This window comes from Ambystoma mexicanum, chromosome 10, assembly GCF_040938575.1.
Source record: "Ambystoma mexicanum isolate Mex_15411 chromosome 10, UKY_AmexF1_1, whole genome shotgun sequence".
Taxonomy (NCBI): Eukaryota; Metazoa; Chordata; class Amphibia; order Caudata; family Ambystomatidae; genus Ambystoma; species Ambystoma mexicanum.
The window spans coordinates 1590163959-1590180487 of NC_090932.1; the positions used below are offsets into that span (position 1 = coordinate 1590163959).

Sequence of the window (16529 nt, forward strand, 5' to 3'; positions counted from 1 at the left end):
CTAGCATATATTGGCAGATCCAGCATGAACATGTCTTATGGTCCGAGTTCTGCGGATAATATTATGGTCCACAGACAGAGGTGGCTGGTACATTTCACAGTCAGGAGCCAGGCGCCACCCGCTTATTTCTATACTAGGTAACGAATGTACATCTTAATCATAGAAACACAATTACATCCTTCATCTAGTGCATTGCACATCGTGCCCCTGCAGCAGTATTATCATCATGGGCATTGCATGTGTGGTGGTCCAGGCCGGCCTCAGATCTCCGACGCATCAGAGCTCCAACATACAAGCAACTCATACACTATTTACCCTTCTCTAGCCCGACCTTCTGATATGGCCAATTTAAGCCTGGCCACATCAAAATGAGATATGCAGCTAAATTTCACCCAATCAATAGCCAAGCCCTTAACTTTGCCTGCATTAGTGACCTGTAAAGCAACAACGTAGAAAGCACAAGATTCCCAATTCAGGAGCAGCGTAGTTAACAGTTTGTCTAATGCACTGTGTCAACACTTACAGCGACACCAGAAAACAGAAATCCAAACGTCAATTGAGCAACAATTACCTCCATTACGATTCCATCTAATACCCAACCAAGTTTGTATCATCTTCTAGGGGATGCTATTGTTGCCTAGATAAAATGTCCATCTAAGCTCCCTACATTATTCTGGGAGGCTTAAATATCTGATCATACACTGAAATCAACACCCAACACTGCAGTAGTGTATGCCACTGGAAAATGATAAAGCCCATGTGGTATTTAGAGACACGAAGACATTCCACATTACCTACTAAAATCTTGACATACAGCTCTTGACTCCATTTCCTCAATCCTTTCCTTTCACCCACCATGCTTTTGTTTTGTGCACTCATTATACAATCAGTATATTGATTACTTGTAACAAAAATAGAAGTGTAAAGTAGAAGGTTTAATGCCTAAATTGTCAAAATATTTTAAAATGTGTAACTATGCAATTCAACATCATCATCATCACCATCATACATTTATTTTGGGTTTCAACACCCACAAAACCACATAAATAAGAACAATTCAGAATGAAAACCTATCAGGAAATACTGCAATACTGTTCAGGAGATTAGGCAGGGGTGGTTTGGGGGGTGGGAGGTACATGGGGAAGGGGTAGGGTAGGTGGCCCCCTTAACATGGCTCACAGCCACCCCCCCCCACACATGTCGTGTTATATCACCGAGATTGTAAATACATGCTACTGTAATTTGAATGACATTGAAAGGAGTGTAATTCTGGAGCTTAAACTATGTTTGGTGTTGTGGACATTAAACACAGAAAAGCAGACAAAACGCTCCTCCACAATGATAGATATCAATAGCATTTTAACCTCTACAAGACCCAATGATTTACAAGTTTAATGAATGGCCCACAGTGTTTGCAATCTTGGGATGATATGGCGTCTACAACTTTCTTTCATTGTACTCTTTGGTAATCTGAAGACTCCAGCATGCAAGAAATGCATATTGGCATTGCTAGAAAATGGCAATAACTCTTCAAACAAGAAAGCTATTACAAAGCCTGGGCCCTTAGTTTTTTAATGAACAAACACTCTGTGCCATACTTCTGTATTTTTTCAGAGCGCGCATGAAATTAAATTAGCAAACAAATACCTTGACCCAAATATGAGTGCCGTGTCCGTGCTGCTGATCCCAAACCGAATCCAGAGACTGCTTGCCAGCGTGACAACGTCATTGCGTCAGTGTTCACACCTGTGGATCCACCAATTGTGAAGAAACTTAAATGTTGCTTATGTAAAACGTAGATCTGGATTGTGTCATTTAGCATTATAAAGACCCATGACTAAATCCAAGCTAAAAGATGAGGAATCTGTTTTTTGAAGCCAAGACGTTATACTGCCTGTCATTTTCAACACTATCTAGCTGAAAAGGTTGCACATGAAAAGGAGATCAGAAGGCACAATTAATTAGCCGTTAAATATATATTTGATCCCCAAAAATGTTTTTGGCATAGCTGAAAAATTAAGATGGAAAAACATCTTTGGTATCAGAAGAAGAGAAGAGTCAGATCTGTTTTAAGAAGCAGAAGTCGAAAGGGTAGACAATTCATATAAAGGAACTGCAGCAGACACCTAGCAGACAGGAGCTCCTCTTAAGTAGATCACAACAGTCCAAGCAGTGTTACAGATTTACTTGCAAAGACAAAGCAAGCATAGAGAAGGTGAAAGTGGAAACGTGCATAGTTCTAGAAAGAACCAGCTATCCCTAAAATACACGTTTTACGAATGAGAGAAGTGCTTCGCTGTTTAATCACTCCACAAAACCATTCTTTCACAGATTTACTCCATCAGTTCAAAAGCTCAAAGGTAGTAGAATATGTGAGAGAAGGACAGAAAACATTAACAAGAAGCACTACTAATAGTCTATTGTTCATGCCACCTTATAATTATTCAAAGACTTAGACTAAGCATTCTAAAGTGTGTCCAACAACTGTAAAGGGAGTTAAGGTGATACCCGAGAATGAAATCTGATCCTTTGTGATGTTGCCAAGCTTATGAATCCAGTTTTGAAAATGTTGCAGCGATGGTGGCCAACAACGGAGTACCACGCAGATCTCTTGAACATTACAAAAGTAATGCACAGTGATAAATACCTAAATAATTCAATATAGAAAAGATTCAACTATAAACTGGTTGGAAATTGAGGGATAGCTCAATTAGTCAAATGTTGGAAGTATGTACTTGTGTGGCAGACTTGTGAGGTCATGGTGAGAAGACTGCAGTGGAGAAAGGGTTGTTGATTTTAGTTTGGCAAGGACTTTTAATTCCTTTTTTCTTCAAGCCAGCAACTAATTTGACCTCTGCTGCTAAGGGTTAATCCACCATTCAAAGTACTATACCCAAGTGATTTCAATATTGTGTAAACTATTTTTGCTGGCATGCACTTGCATAACATATTCGTCTTACTAATAGCATGATATTCCTCAACTGCTACAAAATTCATTTGTATTAACAATTGTGATTTTAAAAATCAATAAGTTGATAAATTGGTCAAAAAAGTTAGACAACAACTAATAATAGCTAGAAAGTGTGTTACACCACAGACATCTAGAAAATAATGAAAATTAAAAATTGATAAACAATTAGCAACAAGCCTAAAATAGTTGAGCATTAGAACATTCTTAATTTGGATAAACAAGGCACCCAGGATCTTACAAAAAAACCTTTGCTTTCAGGCAAGAGCCAAATATTCACCAACAACTCGAGAGGCTAATTCTGCAACGCAACAGAAAACACAGACCACACCCGATCTAGACCACGCCACAAGGGTGATCAGATAGAACGCAGTAAATATATATGGGTCTGCACCAACCAAGCTCCACAAGAGGGTGCGATTTCACTGAGAGCCAACCCATCCAAGAGCTTTACTGTCCCCAGTTGGTTTATTTCACCTCAACACTGACAAATATTCTTTCCATGTCTGCTAGCAACCATCTTGGATGAGCCCAATCTCTTTTCCTAGGCACAGGCAGCTGCACCACCTACAGTCCTCTTGTTACAGCGAAACAATTCTACAATAATTGAACACATATTGGGATATTGGCCATCATTCTCTTAATCCTTCAAAACACCGAATCCCACAACTATCAAAGTCCCTTTGACAAGCCTACTGGTACAAAAGCCACAAATTTCAACTTTGTGAAGTTTCAAAACGCTTGCACTGAACCTCTGCCTTCAAACGTCACTCCGATATCCCAAAACCCAAATACCAAATACCAAACGCCAATTACCCCTGGAACAAATCTGACACTTGCACATTAACATTTTAGCCCACGCTCGGGTACACTTGCTCTAACTTTTCCAAGCGGAATTACTACATCTCCAAACCATTTAGTTCAAAGGGTGGCTCTCATGTACAAGCAAATCACACCATTTACCCCGCTCTAAACCGACCTTCTGATGTGGATAGTCCTCTTCTTAAGTCTGGCCACACCAAAATACAATATTAAGTTAAAGAAAATGCACGATCAGAAACCAAGCCCTTAACTTTGCCTGCATTGGAGACCTTCCTGTAAAGCCACAACAGAGAAAACAGACCCTTCCCATGGCAGGGACAGCACAAATATTTTATCTAATGCACTATATGCCAACACTTACTCAACACCAGAAAACAGAAATCCTAACATTTATTTTTATTTTTTATTTTGCTTAAATAGTGGATTTGGCTCAGGTGTAGCAGAGCGCTGTACAGAGGGTGGGTAGCCAACATTTGTGCTAACATCTTTTAACAGTAGCGCAGTACTGTGCTTCGGTACGTGTTGTCCACAGGAATTAGTACTTGGTCAAGTGTTGTTGAAAAAGCCATGTTTTTAGAGATTTGCGAAATTGAGGAATTGTGGGGGCATTCCGAGCCGACACCGGAGGGTGGGTGCATGACAAGAGAATTATTACTTGTGGGTCCTCTCTTCATGGACGAGTAGCGATTCAAGCCAGTTGGTAGATTTGCTGCGTGACAAGTGTGTGCCACCAGATATATGCAGCTTAGCCGCCAAGTATGCTGGTGTGCTACTCGTGACTTTTGTAGTTGAAATATGAAGTCTTGAATAGTACCCTAGTCTGGAAAGGAAGCGTGTAGTTCACATAAGGTTGGGCTGATTTGGTCAAATTTGTGTGCACCCGTATTCAAACATGGTGGCCTGCTTTTAGGGGAGCCAAGTGAGCTGCTCAGCCCCATCAGGAGGGCATATTCCCCACCAGCGATGTGCGAGACCACAAGGGTCTACATTACATTCCTGAAGTCCTGCGGCGGGATGAAGAGTTTGATATATTTTTTTTTTTTTTTAAGGGTGGAGAGTCCGAGCCATGATCTTTGGGTCATCTTGACTATGTTTCTGGAAGGACAGGTTGCTGTCAATGGTGAAGTATAAGGATTTTGCAGAGTATGAGAGCTGTGGATCAAATCCTTCTAGACGCCTATCATTGAACCATTGCCATAACATCAACTGCAAACAATTTTGCAGCAACTCCAACTTGGATCTGTTAGCCAACAAAGTTTCCACTATCCTCTGGACTGGCATCCTCACCTACAGAACATTTTCATCTTCGCTCTCAAAATCATTCTGAGAGGCTTAAATATCTGATCATACACTGCAATCAACATTGCAGTAGTTCATACAATGGTACTATGAGAAAGCATATTCAGTAAGCAGACATTCCACGTTGCATTCTGAAATCCCAACATACAGCTCGACTCCATTTCCCCAATCGCTCACTTTACATCTCACTCCACCATCCTTTTGTTTTCTGTACTCATAAAATCAGTATATTGATCACTTCTAACAGAAAAATTGAGGCGGAAAGTATAGTGTCAAAAGATTTTAAAATGTCGAACTATGCAGTTCAACATTTCTTTATTTCGTGTTTCAACACCCACAAAACCACATGAATAAGACAATTCATTCATAGTGAAAACTTCAATACTGCTTGTAAAAATAGATAACATGATAAAATGATAAGTCACCATAGTTACTAACGTACTCCCAGTCCATAGTTCCCTTTCCTCCATACTGTATGGGCATCCCTCGCTAGGAACGGAAGAGGGAACCATTTTCACCAGAAAAAACCTTCACCATTAAATTTAGAGGCGCAGCCCTGGGAGCATGCGCTCCCCCGACTTGGCCCAACGGCGCCACTCCTCAGTCCCCATTGACACGTCAACAATATTACCATTGCCTAATGACACCAGTTTTATTAGGGGGAAAATGGTGGGACATATGGCGGAAAGGGGACTATGGACTAGGAGTACGTTAGTCACTCCGGTGAGTAACTTATAATTACTCCTACGTTCTGTCTCCTTTCCTCCATACTGCATGGGCAATTACAACTGAATGTAGCCCCAGGGTGGAGAGGTGACCCTCCTTAAGAAAACAAGTTGCTTAATTCGGCCTGCACAAATGCTGCGTCTGACTTGGAGCTGGCATCCAAACAGTGTTTACAGAAGGCCGAAGGCATGGCCCACATGACCGCCCTGCTGATGACCTGCCACGGAACATGCCTCTAGAACGCAACTGCCGTGGCCTTGGCTCTAACAGCGTGGCATGCATGTTCGCTGGAAGTGGTTTACGTTGCCCCTCATAGGACTCCTTGGTGGCCAAAATCATCCACCTTGCTATAGACACATTGGAAGCCTGATAACACGGCCTTGACCCCCTGAAGGTGACCCAGAGTGTCCGACTTGCAGAACCTCTTGGTCCTGTCCAGATAAAATTTCAGTGCACGCCCGACATCCAGACAGTGCAAGACCCTTTGAGCAACGTCCTTAGGAACCGCAAAGAAAGTAGGTAACACCATCTCATTTAGATGGAAAGAAGAGCCTACTTTAGGCAAGAATGCAGGATGCGTGCTCAGGACCACCTTAACTCTGCGAAAAAGTATGTACAGTTCTGATGCCACCAGTGCCTGAATTTCACCAACTCTACAGGCAGACGTAAGACCCACCAAGAGAGCCGTTTTAATGGTGACCAGGCTGAAGTCCGCGGATGCCATTGGCTCGAAAGGTTTGTGCCCCAGGGCGCCCAACACTTGTTGAGGTCCCACACCAGGTATGGCTTCTTGACAAGCGGGTAAAGCCTGGTGAGGCTCGCCAGATGTCGCTTAACCACCGGGTTGGAGGAAGAGAACACTTCCTCCTCCAGTTCCGGTAGACTCCTATGGCCGCCAGGTAGGTACAGCATGTGTTTATCTGCACTCCTGAGTGAGCAGAGAAGGATAGCACATCGTCCAACGTGCAAGTAAGCGGGTTAATCTCCTTTGATTCCACCCAGTAGCAAAACCTAGTCCACATGCTTTTGTACTGGCTCCTAGTAGCGTTGCTCCTAGCGCCCTGAATGATGTCTAGGTTAGCCTGTGACAGCTGTAGATGCTTTAGTGTGACCTGCTCAGGAACCACGCTGTGAGGGCTAATTTCTGCAGGGCCAGGTGGATGACACACTCCTTCCCACCCCCGTCTGCCCCCCTGCTGCTGCTGCTGCGATAGAAGGTGAGCTGGTCCCACTAGCAGGTGAATGGGAGGCTTGTCCGAGAGGCTGAGCAGCTCTGAGAACCATGGTCTCGCCGGCCACCACAGAGCTATCAGAATGATGCTGAGGTGACATGATTCTGTTATCTTGCAGATCACCCTATGAACCACCATGGGAGTGGTAGGAAATGTATATGCTGTCATGCTGTTCCACTATATCTGGAAGGCGTCGCAGAGGGAGCCAGGGCCCTGCCAAGATGCAAACTGAGGGCACTTTTTTAAAAATTTTTTACAAAGATCCACCTGAGGATGGCCCCCTCTGCTGAAGATCCCCAGCAGGACCTGATAGTTCAATTGCCATTCGTAATTGTCCACTCCCAGTCTGTTGAGCCCGTCAACCTCCAGGTTGGACTCCACCGGGAGGTTGTTTGCACTCAAGTAGATGTTGTTCTCCACGGCCCACTCCCAAATGCTTACCGATAGGCTGCCCAGAGGGGGGGACCTGGTGCCACCCTGCTTGTTGATGTAATACATGCTGCCAATACGCGGCAGAAAGGCGTTGCCGTCTTGCCCCCAATAAGCGGCAGAAAGGCTTTGAGAGAGAGCCAAATAGCTTTCAGCTCTAACCAATTTATATGGGCCTCCTGCTCCTGGAGGGACCAGACTCCATGGACGCAGTGGTTGTCCATCGTAGCGCCCCATAATTCCAGGGAGGAATCCATGGTGGTGGTGAATTGTTGTGCTGCTTGCCAGGAGGGCCTGCCTGTCTGCAGGTTGCAGTCCGTGGACCACCAGACGAGGTCCTGGTGGAAGAAAGGGAGGAATGCCGACAAGCTGCCCTTGGGAGCTCTGCTCCCGATTCCATGAGGCTGCAAAGTGCAGCAGCAATCTCCTCATCTTGAGCCTTGTGTGAGGCACTGCAAGTAGGAAAGCCACCATGATACCCAGTAGATGTTGGTACTACGAGGCTGAGGTCACTTCTCAGCTGAGAAAAATACCTGTGGCCCTCTTGATAGCCGTGATCTTGTCCTCCAAGGGGAAAACTCTCACGGAGCTTGTGTCCCAGATGAGGCCCAGAAAAGTCATGCTCTGCATAGGCTGCAGCGGAGACTTCTTGAGATTGATGGAAAATCCAAGTTTGTGGAGTGTGTTCATAAGGGCAGAAGAAGTGTGGAGAACCGCCTCCACGGTTCTCGCCCTGACGAGCCAGTCGTCCAGGTACAGGTAGACATGGTGACCTTGGGCCCTGAGAAGGGCTGCCACTGCATTCATAAGTCTGGTAAAGACCCTAGGGGCTGAATTGAGGCCGAAGGGTAGAACCTTGTATTGGATGTGAAAGCCCATGATCCTGAAACGTAGAAAGGACCGATGAGGCTGCCAAATTGGGACATGTAGATACGCGTCCTTCAGATCCAGGGAACACATCCAGCCCCCCCTGCAGAGTGTCTCCGCAATCAGCGTGGACGTAACCATCTTGAATTTTATAAGTGGGAGGGAGAGGTTCAGGGTGGACAGGTCCAACAACTCTCAGGCCAGCCTGGTTCTCCTTTTGTATGGCGAAAATCCTAGATTAGAACCCCAAGCCTCGCTGGGAGGCTGGAACTTCTTCCACTGCCTGGCTCTCGACAAGCTAACAAATTTGTGGGAGTTGCGGCAGAGGTGAGAGGAATCAGTAGACAGTAACCCGTGGACACTAGGGATAGGATCCATAAGTCTGCAAACCTTTGACGCCAAGACTGTGCATAAAGGGCAAGCCTGTGCCCCGACCCCAACCAGAGACACGTGGACACAAAGGGGCGCATCATGCCTTCTTTCCCTCTTAGGCTGGGGCAGAGGAGGGGGACTGAAAGAAGCCCTTGCTCCACCTTTCTGCTGTTTGCGCCGGTGCTGACTCGGAGAACAGTCAGGCTGTTTCGAACGCCGTTCCTGGAAGCCCTGGAAGCTGCCAAAGGCCCGCCCCTTTTCTGAGTGGTGATGCGACTGGTGTAAGCCTTCAGGGTGGCTTTCGTGAGGATAAAGACTTCACAGTTTGGGAGTTGTTCTTATCTAGCTCCTCATCGGTGGTTGAATGTAAGGTCGCCACCCTCGAATTGAAGGTTCAATATGCGTTCCTGGACATCCGGGTTAAATTTGGTAGCCCGTAGCCAGGCAGTCTTTCTCATGTCTATGGCGATGCAGATCGCACGGCCTGAGATGTCAATGTGCGTCACAGTGGACCCCATGATGTCCTGGGCCACCATTTTAGCTTCTACCAGCCCCACCTTGAAACGTGCCTGGCTCTGCACCGGAAGATCAGGAATGAAGTCCGCTATTTCCCAGCAAAGCCTCTGGTTTACGGCTGCCTGCATGGCGTCTGTGTTGGAATTATGCATGTGAGGTGTTGGAATAAACCTTACCATAAGCCTCCAGGATCTTCTCCTTGCCTAGAAGTGTCGAAGCAAAGGTGGCCGAGGACGTCTGTGGCTTGAGTAGGGGGACGCTGCAGCGATGGCCATTCATGAAAGGCCGTGGCCGAGGATGGCGTGTCGGGGTGGTCCCCCTCATCGTTGTCCACTAGGGTGTCTGGCTGCTCCGGTGCGGGTGAAGGAGTGCTGGGTGCCAAAGGATGCGTTGTTGGAACTGGAGCCGGCATTGCCTCAACTGTGGGAGGTAGGGGAGCCGGAATCGAAGGGCCCGGCATGGGCAGCAGGGACTGAGGAGCTGGAGCCAAAGGAAGAATGACTATAGCGCCGGCGGGAGCATGTGCCTGATAACATCCGGAAGGATGGACCCCATCGGGGGAGACCTCATGAGCGTGAAGAACCGTTCAAAAAACCTGTTCTGACAGGCTGGTGGGGTGGTAGGTGGTATTGACGGAGAAGCGGGCGGCTTCTGCGGCCTGTGCGTACTCTGCCTTGCTGGTTGCGGGGTGAATCGGCCCTGTGACGCTGAAGGATAAGCTGTAGGCCACTAACCTGGTTGAGACCAGTCCCACCTGCTCTGCACCAGAGGGCTCGAACGAGCGCCCATCTTGTCTGGCGCGGCGGCGATTCTGTTGGGCTGCATGCCACGTGCCAAAGTTGTGGTGCTTTCCTCGCTGGGCCTTGCCTCCTCCAGGACGGAGCCTGGTAGGAGTGTTGCTCTCGGCTGAATCGCTGGTAGTGCTGCATACAGGCGCCCCCTAAGAGATCTGTCCGGTACCAGGGCGTAGTCCCTCAGGTGGACACCTGGTAAAAGAACCTTGTAGTCCCGCATTCCTGTCCATGGAAGGCTCAAATGACCTCTCGGCCTGGCGGCCGGTAGCTGGAATAGCTGCGGTACCTGTGCTGGTGCGAGAACCTAACTGATATCTTCTGCTCTGGTGTTTTCTTGGGAATGAGTCGCCTTTGCAGGGTGCGATAGAAAAAAGTGGCCCTACCTTGGGCCTTGACTTGTGTCTGACAAAGAAGCCATTCAAGTCTTCTGGAGAAGACTTCTCAATGAGCTCCCTCCACCGAGCTAACCTGTGCTCCAGAGCGTGCGGTGTAAGAGCGTCCCACGCGGTACAACCCTCCCAGCCATGATCGGGGCCAAGGCAGCGGAGGAAAAGCGCATGGGGGTCGGATGTAGGGAAGAGCCCTTTGCAGACTGTACACCTGCTGAAGGCCGCTGATGTCGGTGGAGGAGTGTGGCGCCAGAGTACCTGATTAGGACCTAAAAACAGAAGAAAGTATCTGAGGAAGAGCACATGGGTTTACAAAGCTGAAGCCAAACCCAGGAGCGCTGGTGAATGCGGTCCATTCCAGTCAACGCGGAAAAGGGGACTGACGCCAGTGGGTGGAGTCAGGGGAGCGCCTCTTAATTTAAAGGGGAAGGTTTTTTTTTATGGTGAACAGGGATCTGTCTTTCGTCCCTAGCAAGGGACTCCCATACAGTATGGAGGAAAGGGAATGGGACGTAGGAGTATGTTAAGGACCACCAAATAAAAAGACAACCATTACAAAGTGCAAAGAAGAACTTCCCCAGGTTAGATGGTATGGCCCCGAAAGGCAAATAAGAAAAATATCTCAATTGCAAGAGTTTCCTTTTCCTTTGCGGTGGATTTAAACTAGAATACTACTTAATTTGCAGATCTTACCCAATTTTAAGGAATAATGTTCCCACCAACTTTCTCTAATCTATGCATAGAAAGGACAAAGCAGTAGAAAATGAATCAAAACCTCTCGTCGTTATGCAGAAGGGACAATAAATGATGAAGCCAGAGATTAATACACAAGGCCAATAGAACTAATCACATGCAGATTTGAACAAGGTTTTCATATAGGAGGGTTCCATTTTATTTTTTTAGGATTCCCGACCCCATATTGTTTTAATTGCAGTCATGCACCAGAGAGACAGAGCCATAGCTAAACAGCGAATTTCTTCCCAGTTAGGGTAACTTCATTCAGGAGCCAGGGTCCCAAGGGTATCGCATACATCGGGGAGATCAATATAACAGATAACAGCTCATGTTTCTTAACCATGCCTGTATAGAAATTAAAGCCAGCCTAGGAGCATGCAATTCAGGGACATGCCACAATATATGCACATTTAAAATTATCTTTAAACAGGCTTCATAGTAGATACCCAGAAGTTCCAGGCATCAATGTGCATCCCGGCAACAAAGTTATCAGAAATCTATATTCAATTAGATATTCAAGGTTCGAGTGCCCCCAGATCTCCACTCAATGCAAAGAGTCTGGTTTGCCACAATACTCTCACAGGGTGTACTCTGTAGAGGGTCCTTCATAAGCCCATGCAAGCTTGTTATGTATTACCAAAATATTCATAATGGCGAACAAGCTTATCAATTTCTTGCCTATTCTTATATTAAGCTTCTATTTATTGCCGGTATTACAAGGCATCGCCTTAGTGACATTTATCATTGGCCCCTTTTTCAGCAGGAATCCTCAAATCTATGAAGTTGTTTGTTGGAGCCTGATGGGGTCCTTGACATAAGAACCATCGGCAAAGAGTAAAATGCCAAACATTTTGCCCATTACATCTAGCAAGCATATAGGGCAGTAATTAGAGGGATTTTACCTAGCTCATTTCTTCTAAATAGATATGATCACGCCTTGCCTCCAAAAATCCAGGATCTGCCTACCGAGTGCAACCAACTGTAACACCACAAATGTTATTTATCAAATAACATTCCCTTGTGTATCAAAACATCTAAAGACAAGTCTTGCACAAGGAGAAATGCGTGTAACGCCCCACAAATAAGCATATTTCAGTAGCAAACCATCCAGATCACATGTAGCCTTATGAAAATAGTAAATAAATAGAAGTAGGAAATCTGGAGGCACATTACAGATCTTGAGAACAATTCTGGATAAATGATCTTAATTGCAAATATTATACAGAAATATAACACCTTTATGCAGCACTATTATGTTCAACAGGAAGTAGCACTTCAGAAATTATGACCACTGCCAGCCATGTCACCAGCAAATGCTGAAGGAGAAGAAAATTAACCAAGAATCTAATTTATTTCCAATATCATTTTCTAAAGTCAAGAGAATAAAAACAAAAATCACCAAGTATATGATGGGCACATTACAATTCAAACCATCTTCACAATATCAAAGTGTCATTCATTCTCTCCTCTCACATATTCCCCGTCAGGCTGGGACTCCCCGGTTACTTTAATTTAGTAACTTTTCTATGGAAAAACAGACATCTTGAGTGTCCCATCAACATCGTTGTGGGTGCTTTTGGAACCCATCAATAGGACATGGCGTACATAGCTCCAGCCCAGTAGACTCCCCTCACATTTTAACCACTCCAGCTGGAGGATAAGCCACTGTAGAGGATGTTTTCCCGGAGGGGAAGGCAGGAAGGCGCATGTGAATCCATGAAAGATACCAAAGGTGGAGAAATGAAGTTCCAGGTAAGAAACAACTCCGTTCTCCACCATTGGATCTTTCATGGATTCACATGATGTGAACAGATTCTTTAGCAGTATACATGTTAGGAGGCGATAAACCAAGCAAACAAATAATAAAACTTAGCATTTTTCTGCGCTTATGCGAGAACAAGTTACTTACCAACTGGTAACGTTCTTTCGACTGTAATGTCCACAGCTGCGTTGCTTCGGAAATCTTTCGGGAGAGGGCATTCTGCATCAATGGCGTCGGGTCGATGTCCCTCAAAGGCCTCCGTTGAGGGTGACGTCATCGGATGTTATAAGTAGCACACCCGGCACCCATAGCCTCAGTTCATGTTTCCCTCCACAACGTGTGACATACTCGTACACGTCGTATACTCATACTCGTACACAATACCTGCTTGACTGCACATAGCCTTGAGGGAATGCAAGCTGCAATAGCATAGGAATTTCTTCAGAGGGACAGGCTGGGAGGGCGATGAGGAATACGTTGCAGGAGAAAATCTAGTAGAAAGAATGTTACCAGTTGGTAAGTAACTTGCTCTTTGAATGGATTGTGTCCTCCAACGTATTCCACATCTTTGACAGACTCTCAAAGCAGTATCATTGATTGGAAGAGGGAGAAGAATTTAGATATACGCAATCATTTGGCAGAATAAAGCACTGCTTTACCAAAGGCCATATCTTGACCATGGAAAGTATCCAGGGAGTAATGCTTGACAAAGGTGTGGATGGAAGACCATATTGCAGCATCACAAATGTTCTTAATAGGAACGCTCCATTGTAGGGCTGTGGATGTAGCTACGTCCCTGGTGGAGTGAGCTCGTAAAACCTCAGGAGGGTCCTTGCCAGCCAATCTGTAACATTCAGTAATGGTGAGGATCATCCACCTGAACAAGGTCTGTTTGGTAACAACCTGGCCCAATCGGTGTCCAGTGTACCCCACAAAAAACTGATCGTCCACTCTGACCCTGGACATCCTATAAATATAAAAACTTAAAGCTCTCCTAGGATCCAACCTATGAAGTGTCTCCTCTTCCTTACCATGATGATGAGGATAGAAAGCAGGAAGTACCACCTTCTGGCTCAAATGAAACTCATACTACCTTAGGTAGAAAGGACGGACGTACCCTCAGTATAACCCTATTCTTGTGGAACACAGTAAAGGGTGGCTTAGATGAAAGTGCCTGCAACTCGCTCACTCTGCGAGCAGATGTAACTGCAATCAAGAAAACTGTCTTGAAGGACAACAGTCTCAAAGGACAAGAGTGCAAAGGTTCAAGGACAAGAGTGCAAAGGTTCAAACAGAGCACCCATCAGGAATTTCAAGACTAAATTCAAATCCCAAACCGGCACCTGAAAAGGGGACGGAGGGAACACATTCGGGAGCCCTTTTAGAAATTGGGAAATCAACAGAAACTTAAAATAAGAACATTCTTCAGACGAGCACTTGAAAATAGAGCGCTGCCAGGTAACCTGTAATGGCACCCACTTGAAGACCCTTGCGGGCCAAAGAAAGCAAGAAAGACAGGAACACTGAAAAGGATTGACATTGTGTCCTCTACACCAGTCGCAAAACTTACACCAACAGTACAGGGATTTGGTTGCCGGACGCCTGGCTCCATCACGTCATCCGGGAAGTCCCAATCCTTATATCTCAACCTTTCAGAAACCAAGCGTGAAGGTTGAGAGTCTTGACCTCTGGATGGAGAACCTGACCCCCCCCTCTCGCGAGAGAAGATCCTCTCTGTGGGGAAGACGGCATGGAGAACAGATGGACATTTCTAGAAGGTCTGGGTACCATGCTCTCCTGGCCCAATCCGGAGTAATTAGGATCATGTGGGACCCAAAACTCTGCAACCTCCTTAGAACCTGAGGAATGACGGGGACTGGAGGAAACGTGTGCAGAAGTGGGAATTGCCAATCCACAACAAACGCATCCCCTAAAGATTCTCTCGGAGGAAATTCCCTGAAGCAAAATCTCTCGTGCTTTCGGTTGGCACCGGTCACAAACATATTCACTTCAGGGGTTGAAGGGTGAAGATTTCCTGAATGACTTCCTGGGCTAACTCCCACTTGTGGGAGACCGCGCTCTGCCTGCTCAGAGTCGGCCGCCGCATTCTCCTCTCCGGCTAGATGAACTGCTGAGAGCGAGATTCCTTGCTGTATTGCCCAGAACCAGAGATGCATCGCCTCTCTGCACAGCGGGAGTGGCCCCTAAACCCCCCTTTTTGTTGAGTTAGTGCATGGCCACTGTGTTGTCAGTCATGATCTGGACACTCTTCCCTCGCACAGATGGCAGAAAAACCTTTAGGGCTAGCCTGATGTCCCTCACTTCCAAAAGATTTATGTGGAGTTTGGACTCCGACAGAGACCAACAAACGCTGGTGGTCAGCTCGTTAGCATGAGCTCCCCATCCTGTGAGGGAAGCGTCCGTCACCACCGTCACCTCTGGCCACGGTTGCCAAAAAGGCTCCCCCTTATCAGATTTCCTTCGCTGGCCCACCACAGAAGATCCTGAGAGACCGTGAGCGGAATCTGAAGGGGATCCAACATTTTGCCTGAGAATTGCAACCACTGCGTCTTGAGAGCCCATTGAAGGGACCTCATCCTCAGTCTGGCCTCTGGCACCAGAAAAATGCAGGTGGCCATGAGACCAAGCAACCTTAAGAATTCAAAAGCCGGAAGACTCGGGGCATGTTGAAATTTGTTGACCAGCTGTACAATGTGATGAGCCCTCACCTTGGGTGACGAACACTTCCCCAAAGATGTGTCCAACACAGCTCCTATGTACTGGAGCTGTTGGGAAGGTGTCAAATGCGACTTCTTGAAATTGAGGGAGAAGCCCAACTTGAGAAGGGAGCGGCGGGTGAGGCCAAGATGATCCAAGGCTTGTTCGGGAGAACACGCTCAAATCAGCCAATCGTCCAGGTAGGGGTAGATGTGAACCCCCCGCCCTCCTCTGCGATACGCTGCCACCACCACCATGAGCTTGGTGAAGACCCTCGGGCGGAGGTCAATCCGAATGGCAGTACCTGAAACTTAAAGTGCGAGTTGCCAGCTGCAAACCTCAGGTATTTTCTGTGCTTTGGATGGATCGCACATGAAAATAAGCATCCTGTAGGTCCAGAGACGACAACATCTTGAATTCGAAGGGCCTGAAGGACCTGAGAGAGAACTTGTTCAAGCAACGTAAGTCCAAGATGGGTCTCAATTTGCTGTCTTTCTTGGGAATCAAAAAATATGGGGGAATACTATCCCTTGTTCCTCTCCGCCACAGGCACTAGTTTTATAATGCCTTTCTCCACCCGGGTCAAGATTTCCTGCACAAGGAGCGGATCCAGAATCTTCAAAAAGTCTCCCCGGTGGATTGTCGTGAGGCCGGTTTAGGAAGGGTAGGCAGTAGCCGTGGGCTATTGTTTCCAGAATCCACGCATCTGAATTAATGACTTGCCACTCTTCGAGCTGCTGAGACAGTCTGCCTCCAACCGGCTAACAATGGGACCTGGCCTTGTAGCTGTTTTGGAGCGGCTGCTGCAGGGACTGAAGGCAAAGAGGCAGCTGGCTAAGCGGCTTTGGCACTTTTTCCCCATCCAACCAGAGGAATTTTACGGTGGCCCCTTTGACTGGC

General features: G+C 46.5%; 1 protein-coding gene across 6 annotated transcripts in view; it reads right to left on the bottom strand.

Annotated features, from left to right (window-relative positions):
* Nucleotides 1-16529, bottom strand: part of DGCR2 (DiGeorge syndrome critical region gene 2) — a 1169540-nt gene that overhangs the window by 550453 nt on the left and 602558 nt on the right. For 3 of the 6 annotated variants that reach the window (XM_069619936.1, XM_069619935.1, XM_069619934.1), the window contains one exon: nt 1648-1746. The exons of the other annotated variants lie outside the window; for them this stretch is intronic. In XM_069619936.1, coding sequence (XP_069476037.1) covers nt 1648-1746 — 99 coding nt within the window. The remainder of the gene's footprint in view (nt 1-1647; nt 1747-16529) is intronic. 6 annotated transcript variants of the gene reach the window in all.